Source organism: Saccostrea cucullata, unplaced genomic scaffold, assembly GCF_032062105.1.
Source record: "Saccostrea cucullata isolate Sc308-1 unplaced genomic scaffold, CSIRO_AGI_Scuc_v1 ctg168, whole genome shotgun sequence".
Lineage (NCBI taxonomy): Eukaryota > Metazoa > Mollusca > Bivalvia > Ostreida > Ostreidae > Saccostrea > Saccostrea cuccullata.
Window position 1 is genome coordinate 15,252 of NW_026938891.1, and position 11,617 is coordinate 26,868.

The window sequence follows — 11,617 nt, forward strand, 5'->3', positions numbered from 1 at the left end:
CAAGCGTTGATTTTTGTTTTACTAAGAAAAACGTACTTGCATATTGGTCATTGATATTATATATCTGATAAGCCAAAAGATAGGTTTTTTAAAAGAAGAAAAAATAACATAAAATTAAGATAATGTTATCATAATCAATTGACTGATGACATACATTACAAGTAAGAAAACCCCGAATAATACGATGAATAAACCATCAAGTGATGAGGCAATTTGAACATCCGTTTTGATCTTATCATTCCTCATTGTCATTTAAAAAGGTTAGAGGACAGTTATGGAGTCACCTTGGTCAATTGTGGGGATAACTTCTGCAGCGGCGTTAGGGGTGTACTGTGTCTTCAGTTATACAAGAAGAAGTCCATATAGGTTGCCTCCCAAACCCCTTGGATGGCCAGTTATAGGGAATATTCCTCAGCTGGTCGGGGGAAAGGGCGTGTACTACAAACTGCTGGCGTTTAGAGAACGGTACGGTGATCTTTTCCGTGTACAGATGGGCCAACATACGCTTTTTGTCGTATTTGGACGAAGGTATTTTCATGAACTGTTGATTGAAAAGGGAGATCTTGTGTCGAATAGACCGAGCTGGCTTTATACCCCTCATCAACTAACTTTTGGAAAAGGTAAACAAAAATAAGAATTAATGTACATTTGTGCTTTTTTTTTCTTTTTTTATGTTTTTAAAATGCATTTTTGAATTATTATGTTTAAATATATTTTTTGAATACTTTCATACGAGATGCTTCTAAAGCTCTTTAACATAGCTTTAGAAGGGGAATAATGTATATCTATATTGTTCCTCTAAAAAATATATGTTAATTGTTTAAGGAAGTTACTTTCATTACTATTTTGTTGCTGGTACTTGTTAATTTAAAGGATATATGAGCCGGAAACCACATTTGTAAATAGTTCATATAAAAAGAGTAACCGCAGAGTGTACAAAGTTCAATTACTCTCGAAACATAACTGAATGACCTAACAGAATACATATATTTTTTACCACAGATACACCAATATATCTTGATTTACCAATGACTCAATGACCAATCCAGAATATTATGCTTTCATGTAAATTAGTTGAATCTGATTGGTCGAGAAACATTTGCTAAAAAACATACTACCCGCTGAATAATGAAGCCACGCCCTCCAGCGTAGCAACAGTCAACATTGCTTGACGACGGGTGGTATTACAAAAAATAGTGACTGCGCAGAATTTATGCGCGCACGGTTCACTGTTATATGTATTTGTATAAAACATTCAGTATAATATAATAAATATTGCATGTAGTTGAGTATAACATTGAAAATTTTCACCCCTCGAAAACCATTGTCAACCTCGGCTGCGCCTCGGTTGACAATGGTTTTCTTAGGGTGAAAATTTTCAATGTTACACTCAACTACATGCAATATTTATATAATATTACACAGTCTGTATCTTTGTTCACCATGGACTCAGTAGCCAATTAGAATATAACGTACTCGTATCTTTATTTACCATCGCTTCTGTAGCCAATGAGAATAATACACAGTTTGTAGATCTTAATTCACCATCGACTCAGTAGCCAATCATAATATTACACAGTCTGTATCTTTATTCACCATCGACTTAGTAGCCAATCAGAATATTACACAGTCTGTATCTTTATTCACAATGGACTCAGTAGCCAATTAGAATATTACACAGTCTGTAGATCTTTATTCGCCGTCGACTCAGTAGCCAATCAGAATATTACACAGTTTGTATCTTTATTCACCATCAACTCAGTAGCTAATCAGAATATTACACAGTCTGTATCTTTATTTACGAACGACTTTACTAGACATAAAATTTAATATACCTGGACTTGTTAACAGGAATTATATGGAGTAATGGAAAGGCATGGCAAAGTATGCAGGCGTTATTGAGAAAGACACAGGAAGACTCCAAATGTGTGTCCGCTCTCCAGCGCCACCTAACGGCAGAGTATGAGGAGTTCAAAAATCTCTTCAAGGACAAGTCCTCAACTTACAGTTTGGATTATTTGATCCGCCAAGCGTCTTTCAACTTTCTCTCAGCTTTCTTGATCGGAAAAAGGTAAATATTTTGTCCCTTATCTGAAGGACCGATCTACTCGCAATATAACTGCCCTGTTGTACAGTGTATTTTGAATTTAATTTATCTTGACCGTGGAGTTTGCTATTTGTAAAAAAATTACCAAACTTCAACATACTCATTACTTTTGAATTTCTTTGGCTTATAAATGTGCATTTCATATGTCCAGGCTTTTTCTGGTATTGAAAGCCTTGACCTTTCAATGTAACCTGCATTTGAAAAACTTAAACCCTTCCTATTACTTTCGAACTATTGCTGTTAAGACTTTCATATTTACTCATATGCATTTTTAAGACAAGACCTTTTTTGATTACAGTTTTTAACATCAGACATTGACCTTGAAATATGGCTTACTTTCTTAACAACTTTTATTTTTTGAATAGAATGGATAGAACTTTAGGGCTTTTATACCTCACATGTGTATTCCCTCTGACAATTCCTTTTTGGGATATCAATAATTAACTCTTGACCTTGGAGTTAGACCTAAATTTGAAAACTTAATTTAGCTCAATCTTGAGCTGCCATACGAGGGTATCAGTGTTTCACGATCACATCTTATTCGAATAAAATTTGTTTGTAAGTTATACTGACATCATTGAAATTAGTGTGGTTGAAAAATTCCATGAAGCTTCTGCATATTTATACTTCTAATAATCTGTTTATTCCATAACAGTTTTGGTACTACGGATATAATTTTATTTATTTACAGATAAATCAAATATGTTCATATATGATTGATTCTGTGTTTGATACATGTATGTTTTTAAAGATTTGGATACAGCGATTCGACTATTAATGAAATGAGAGACAAAATAGAAAGTTATGGATTTTCAATGGCAACAGTTAATATAGAAAATTACATTCCTTTGTTGGCTTTCCTAAACAAATCAAAGGTAAGGACTTAATTTTCGCGCCACTTTTTAATTTCAAATAATGATATACAAGCCCATAGAAAAGATTTTAAAGGGAGGGGGGGGGCTTTCCAAAAGATCTGACAAGCAAAAAACTAATTAACTGTCCAGTGCTTGATCTTACAGCGAAAAAATGGAGGTCCAACCATCATCTAAAGGGCAATTTACGATGGATAAATGCTATTAAAAAATATTATGCTCAGAAAAAGGGGACCCCTGCCCCTCCCTCCCCCTCTTGCGTTCTACTAAAAGTGTTATCGATTATGTGTAGCATGGTCGCTTTTGTTTTCGTACATAGATACAAAAGGCTACAGACGATCAGGATTTTGTGTATGGAATCCTTCAAGAAAATTTAGAAGAGCGTCGGCGATTGACCAGCGATACGCCAGAAAGTTTCCTCGAAATGTATCTAGCACAGCCAGAGGGCGAACGACTGAAAGAGGGGATGAGCGGTATGTATTAAAATAACATTTGTGATTCCGAATAAGGAGTTCATTCTTACATCCAAAAGTGGGGTTTGGGAAATAAATGAATATATCTTTCCTTCAAAATCTGAGTTTAAGGACAAAGACAAAGACAAAAAAATTTGAAACAAAGAAGATGGGTGGACAAGGTGTGCAAAATGCCTATAGCATCAAGTTTCTAAATATAATATTAACGCTGTGAATAAAGCATTAAAAGTGAAGTTCTCATTATTGAAAATTAAGAAATAATAATCAAAAGTTTTTAGAGAGGAAAAAATTCTCTACAAAAATATTCCGATAAAAAAATGTGATACAATTCTTGAGGTTCGAACCCTATCAATAACAATTCTGAGTATCTTTTTTCCTTTGGGACGAAAACGCTTACCACTAGGCGGGTAATTTTTACGTAATATTCGTAAAATGGAAAAAATGTTCGTTTATTAATATTTTATTTCATGAGTATATGGTTGATAATGCATGCAAAATCAAGCAGAATATATTTCTAGAAACTAGTAACAATAAAAGACACGGGTTCTAAAACCAACGCTTAGTTTATGCTGGAATGTTGGAAAATATTTTGTTAAAAACTCTTTATATTAATATATTTCGGACCTTGGATCATTGACAATTTCTAAAAAATCAAAATTGCATCCTATCACTCTCTATGGGATAAAAATAAATTTTTTTTTCAGAGTTGGACGCCTTGAGGGCCATTATAGACATGTATGTCGGTGGAAGGGACAACCTCATTACGTATACCAAATGGATGCTGATGACCTTAGCAAAATACCCGGATATACAGTCAAAATGTCGTGCTGAGATTCTAGAGGTTTTTAGAATTTGCATATTACTGGAAGGAAGCTAGAACATGTAGATCTTATTATATACACGTCATCCCAAGTTGTCTTCATTATAAGTCATTCTTTAGGCAGAAAATGATATACATAATATGACATTTTTTTCAATTATTGAAGTAAAGGTTAAGAACAATAGATGTCATAGCCTAATTTATAATTTAGCTAAGGCAACCAATTTTAGAAGGTGAATGAATCAATTATCACTTTATCTTCTAAGAGTTCATACGGTAGTTAATATTTCATATATTCATGTCAGGTAGTCGGGAGGGATCGTCGCATCCAGCTAGAAGATAGAGTAAAAACTCCATACACTTTGGCTACTGTAAAGGAATTACTACGCATGCGTGCTCCAGGTACAACATTTTCAAACCAGAAGATGATATACTAGATATATTCAAATTCAATCCGATTAGTGTTGAAGTGCAAAAATAACCATCTCAATAAATTTAAAATTAAACTTATGCCCCGTATGGCAGTTTGAATGCCAAAGCTTAAGTTTTTCAAATGCAGGTCAAACTCCAAGGTCACGGTCAAAATTTTAAAAATATTCATATCCAAAAGAAAGAACTTGTCACAAGGAAAATATGTATGAAATAAATAGCCTTCTACCAACCCATTCAGAAAATGGATTTCAAAAAGTAGGCCATTCTCCAAGGTCAGTGTCACGAGGTCAAAAAATAGTAGTACCAGTGCATGGAAAGATCTTGTCACAAGGAATACACAAGTGGAAATATAAAGGCTGTAGATGCAACCATTCAAATGTTTTTGGTAAAGATTAAATATTTTAAATGTAGGTCAAAATCCAAGGTTCAAAACCATTGCACAAAAGGAAAGGTCTTACGTGTAGTACGTGCACAGGAGTCTGAGGTTTTTATCGTAAAAAATATCCGGAAGAAATTTCCCACATTCAACTACAGTCACATCCTGGTGTTTTTAGTTGAGGGTGGGAATTTTTTTCCGGATTTAAAAAATTTTTGGACGACTAAAAACTCCCACTCGGATTTCCTCGGATGACTCGTACCTCGCACATAACCTCGGACTTCAACGGTGATCTACCATCTTGCTGATTCAGTCATGTGATCTTATTTGAATTTCTTTCAAATGTCATACATTTGAAATCGGAGTTATTTTGTGGTACACTCAACAGTTTTTTCTTGCTTTCAAAGCCTATTAACATGAGGATGTAATCAAAATCTGTTTACGATAAAGAACTGCACAAATTAAGAAACATTTTCGAAGAACGTTATGCAGAGCGAAATATGAAATGAGTGATAAGGCAGTTTCCGGCGAAGAAATGTAAGGATCTGTTGCGTATTCCTCCACTAATCACATCCGAGGTTTGAATGGAGCATAGCGGAGTCAGCCGAGGATTGCCGATTGAAAAACTCCAGGAGTCAGACTCCTGTGGTACGAGAAAACATACTCCAAGGTCAAGGGGTCAAATTTGTTAGTACCAAAAAGAAAGGCCTTGTCTCTAGAAAAAAAATTACGAAATACCATAACACCAACAATTCAAGATTATGACCTCAGTTTTTGCGTACCAACAGACAAATAGACTAACAGACAGTCAGACAGACAAAAAATTATATGCCTCGAATCTGCAAATACGGGGTCGTAAAAATACTGAATTACATTATGTATTTTGTTCATTGGTTAAGAAATGCATTTACATTTTTTCATCACCGTTGTTTATACATTTCCTTAAAACAGTGGTTCTTGCGCCTTTTCACACGCCTACTCAGGATATAACACTGGGTGAGTTCGATATCCCGAAGGGCAGCATCATTCTGGTGGACTGCAAGGCCCCGAATTATGATAAGGCTTGGAGTGACCCGGAAGTGTTTAAACCAGAGAGGTTCCTTGGTGTTTCTGAACAGCAGTTACCGAAATCCTGCTTTGTCCCGTATGGAACAGGTACTGACATTAGACCTGTAATTCGTAAAGTAGAAATATGTAAATGGAATTTTATAAAAATGTAAATGGAATTTCATGTGTTGAAATGTGAGTGTTAAACATATCGTTCGGTAAATGTTGCTTTAGTTAACATTTTAAAGACTAAGGTAAGCATACACCAAAACCTACATCTTTTAGTATTTATCATTATAAAAGGCCCACTGGGTTTTCATCATGTTTCAACATCGAACTCATGTTCACTTGAGACTGGAACTCGGGCGAAATTGGCTCACGTAACCTTTATATGAAATTCACACACAAATTCCATGTGTATTCTTAGAATGAGAAAGAGATCTATGAAAAACAAAATACTAGTATTTGAAAATTATACGAAAACTTTAATTGATTTTGACATTACTTTCGTATGAATTTTGTATGAAGAGCATAAATATCGCGCTAAGAAAACTTGACGTGAAAGTTCTTTTAAAAAATATGTGAATATCTCGCATGAAATTTGCATGTTAAATATAATTTTTACACGAAATTCATATAATTTTCAAATAAAAAGACAATGACGTAAATATCCTGTGAGCCACTTTTCCCTGTGAACTCGGGACTCATGACAGGATTTACATCCCTCGTTCTTTAGGAACTCTGTGCGTTTTCTCTGTGCTCAAGGGTATGAAATTAAATGGCTGAAATGTGATGAATAATTTTTTTTTAGGTCCCCGGTACTGCATGGGAAGGTATGTAAGCGATATTTTCGAGTATTTGTTTACGGCCAACATTCTTCAGGATTTCCAGATAATGACCAAAAACCCAGACAAAGAGCTTTCGATGGAGGACATCTTTGACATATTTGGACTTCGACCTCAACATTTTGACGAAATCGTAATGAAACCATTGGAATAATCGACTTTTGTTCAGTCTTAGTACGCAGCATACATAGATAGCACACACCACTTTTTAGCTCACCTTGACAAAATCTAGATGAGCATCTCTGATATTTGTATATGATACATCATGTGTACAGTTAGTGTCTCTGATTCATTAGTTGAGACGCACCAAAGACCTAAAGTTCAGTTTAGGTCTGATGGACGCAGTTTTTATCAGAAATAAAAAAGAATTCGAAGCTATTCTTTGGATGAAAATATTTTACGTGATTTGTGACCAGATTATATTTTGTGAACAGTTCCATTCGAAAGTAGCTTCATTTATGTGCCCTACATGTAGGTGGACGGTAAATTTACATGAATGATGCATCTGGCGTAAGAATTGCTGCAACTGTTCTCTGTCTTGTATTTAGCCCATGGATTCCTTACTTACTGATAATATAATTAGCTTCAAAAATCTTTGAGAACCTTTGCTTCTATTCTTAGATTTTAAAAATATCTACATTTCAAGACTTTTGTACATGTATTATGTGTAAATACTGTTATTTTTAATATTTTTAGATATCGAAATGGGGCAAAAAGGGTCTTTTGTTGGCGCTCAGTCTTTATCATTGTCTCCATATTTTGTGTATTTTGTTTCTTGGTAGATTTATCTCTTGTCTGAGGAAAATGTACCAATGACTTCATTGAGTTTTCTGATACAATTTGAATTTGTATAACACTAATAAATATTATTTTTATAAACCTTTTATTTTTTCAAATTTCAAATTGTGATAACGAGTTAATGCTCCTTCTACATGTATTACTGTGTCAATTTTTTCAACATTGTCAGACATAAAATTAATTTTGGAAAAGATTAGCCTGCTTCCTTCCTCAAGACATTTTAATTTTATGCTTTTGATATTGATAAAGTTAATGTTCGGAATTTTAAAATTTGATAATTTTTGTTAGAGAAGATGGACATTACTGAGTATATTCTAAATGTATTAAATGTACTTCATGTATTGTTCTATAAATGATGGAGAATAAATTGAACAGTAGGGATTTCGTTTATCATACATTCATACATTTATGTCAGGCCTGTATACGTGGAATCAATCGCAAGATACAAAAAGAACCCCTTTCTACTGTACAAATTACTCTCCGTGTGCCCGAATTGAACGATCGTTTATAAAAAAAAAAAAAATGATGATTGCTACAATGTATATCTTGAATTTCTTTCCTATATAATTTTTTTCTTAAAAAATCCAATATTTCCAATGTTTTACTAATGTACTTTGGACTGCTGATCCGTTAATAAGATATTGGACCGCAAGGTTGTTTGTTTTGTACACTATGCACTTGGTAGGCAGAATCAGTTATCCAAAACACTGAAGTCGGCACAAGATTTGTCAAAATTTAAGGATATCCGGTTCGCAGCCAGGAAGGATAACTCCAAAAATTAATGTATAATTTAAAAAGCATAAATATGAGGCTTGAAAATGCAACAGTTTTCATCATATTCATCTTTATATGAATCGAGGTTTATGAAAGTCTTAGAAAAGGTCATAAAAAGTTGACATTTGTACCCCATAAATGGAAAAAAAATAAATACAGTTTTGGAGAAGTAAGATTTTCTGGAATCGAGCCTTAGATACCAATGCTTATTAGTATGAAATGAAATTAGAATTGATTTGTGATGTCTTGCAACTATAATAAAAGCCTTTTACACTATGTATTATATGATACAAGAAAGAAACAGAAGACATAGAATACCAAATAAGTAAACAAATCATGACAATTTCTCTGAATGCCTGGACACCTATTGTTTTTTTTTAACCTAAACTATATTTGTTGATCAATTTGCAATTACAAATGCATAGCTGATATTCCTATTCGCTTTTTCTGAATATATATCGGAGATTTGACAATTTTAACTACATAATATGATTAACTTTAATGTTTAACTTTAAAGAAATTTTGTGGGTAAATTTATATTACTTTGTGGATTCAGATACAGTATATTTTTATGAGTATTTTCGGTTACTTAACTGCTAATTTTATGAACTTGAGGATCGGATTACCTTAGAGAAAGGGATGTCGCACCTTGCCCTAAAACAGTCAATAAATCTATGATATTTCAATCTTGATATATAAGATAAAACCAAGTTCGAATTATGATTTAACATGGTTGTATGCCAACATGTTTGATGAATCAATAAATCAATTGAAATTGAATCATTTTTATGCCTCCCTTCGAAGAAGGGAGGGCATGTTTCTTTGCTGTTGTCTATCGACCGGTCTGTCGGTCCACCATTAGTTTCCGTTCATTTTCTTCGCAGAGGTTTCACATATTGTAATGAAATTTTATATACAGAATTATCATAAGAATATCTAGGTCAAGTTCTGTTTTGGGTACTATCAGACCATTTGGAACAGAGTTATGCCCCTTGGACTTAGAAATAAAAATATAAAAATTGGCTCTTTCCTTTCATTTTCTTCGCAGGGGTTGTACATATTGAATTGAAATTTGGTATACAGATTTGTTATTAGAATATCTAAGGTCAAGTTTTGTTTTGGGTACAGTCAGACTATTTTGGACAGAGTTGTGCCCCTCGGACTTAGAAATTTCCAATAATTTGCAGTTTCCGATTTTTTCATTTCAGTTTTTTGATTTTCTTCGCAGAGGCTGTGCATATTGAAATAAAATTTGGTGTGATACTGATTTAACATAAGAATATCTAGGTCAAGGTTTGTTTTGGGTACGATCAGACCATTTTGGAAAGAGTTATTCCCCTTGGACTCAGAAAAATTCCAAAAAATTGAAGTTTCCGTTTATTTTCTTCGCAGAGGTTGCACATATTGAAATTAAATTTGATATACTTATTTATCCTAAAAATTTCTAAGTCAAGTTCTGTTTTTGGTCAGTCAAGCCATTTTGGACCGAGTTATGCCCCTTCGACTTACAAAAAAATTTAATTATTTGGGGAAGAGGGGCATACGTGTTTTACAAACATCTCTTGTTACCACAAGTGCTTAAGATTCCTCTCCCTTTCAATGGTTATGACTTTTATTTAAATGTATTTCTCCAAAATTAATGATAGTTACCTCAACAGATGGAGCGGTGAGTTACAAATCTCTGTAGGTTAGCTCAATTTTAACTTCTGCTTAGCCACAGACCACTTCGTGATATAAAAAGTATATGTAGATATTAAAAAGATTAATATATATATTAAAAAGATTAATATAAAATGGAAAGAGAAAAAATAATGGGGAAAAGTTGGGAAAATAACCTATAGGATATGGGTCCTTATCTTACGGAAATAAGTGTTCCGGATAAATGTACGGGCGACTCTTGAGAGAAATTCGCCCAATTCGTTTCCTGGTCAGATAAAATCAATTTATTTTTGTTCTTGATTTTTTTCCTGGTTTATATTAGTTTTCATTTATGTTACTCCTTACAAGTAAATTGGGTTTAAACTTATTTCATTGACTTATATGTGAACTACTGAACTTTTCAATTGAACTTTTTATTTACCCAACCTAAATTGAAATAAACACTTATAAGTGTGCTATATTGTTTAGTGTACCGCTCTAAAATTGTGATCCTCAAAGGCACTTTACTTTCTAAATATCAACATTCATATTTTTATTTTTAAATCGTTACACTATATAGTATAATAGTGTACTTAGACTAGTAAATAAAATAGTGCCTCTTTACAGTTTTTTTTTTTAATTATTATATTTTAAATTTATAAATACCAAAAGTAAGGGCTTCTCACAAGAAATACAATTGTGAAATATGAAATCCCTAGCACCACATACTCAAAAGTTATGGCCAAGGATAAGTTTTTTTTAAAGGTAGATCAAACTCCAGGGTCAAGGTCAAAGGGTTACACTTGTTGGTTTCAAATTAAAGAGAGGTCTTGTCAAAAGGATTACATATATGAAGTATGAAAGCCCTAGCCCTAACTGTTCAAAAGTTATGGCCAAGGTTCAAGTTTTTAAAAAGTAAATCAATTAAACTCAAAGGTCAAGGTCGAGAGGTAAAAGTTCTTGTTATGCAATGAAAGGTCTTGTCACAAGAATTTAATATGTGAAGTATGGAATCCTAGCCCTAACCCCTCAAAAGTTATGGTCAAGGTTTGTTTTTAACAAGTAGGTTAAATTTCAAGGTCAATGTAAAAGGGTAAAAGTTCTTGGTATCCAATGAAAGGTCTTTTCACAAGTAAAAGTACGAAAGTCCTAGCCCTTTCCGTTCAAAAGATATGACCGAGATATGATCAGGGTCAAAAGTTCAAAGTTGGTATCCAATGAAAGATCTTGCCAAAAAGAATAAATATGTGAAGTATGAAAGTCCTAGAATTTACCATCCAAGAGTTATGGCCAAAGTAAAACTTAGGAATTATTGTGTAAAAGTATGTCAAACTCTAATATAAGGTCAAGGTCAAATTTGGTGGTACCCAAAGAAAGATCTTGTCACTAGGAACACACATGTGACATATGAAAGTTATAGCTCTTCTAAATCAAA

At 33.4% G+C, this 11,617-nt stretch overlaps 1 protein-coding gene across 1 annotated transcript; it reads left to right on the forward strand.

Moving 5' to 3' along the window:
* Window positions 1–230: 230 nt before the first annotated feature.
* Window positions 231–7,144, forward strand: LOC134251714 (cytochrome P450 1A1-like). Its single transcript, XM_062734139.1, has 8 exons — window positions 231–620; window positions 1,852–2,071; window positions 2,859–2,982; window positions 3,299–3,452; window positions 4,157–4,293; window positions 4,578–4,674; window positions 6,032–6,235; window positions 6,939–7,144. The coding sequence occupies exons 1-8, from the start codon at window positions 275–277 to the stop codon at window positions 7,124–7,126; spliced, it is 1,470 nt and encodes a 489-aa protein (XP_062590123.1). The 5' UTR covers window positions 231–274; the 3' UTR covers window positions 7,127–7,144.
* The last annotated feature ends 4,473 nt before the right edge of the window (window positions 7,145–11,617 follow it).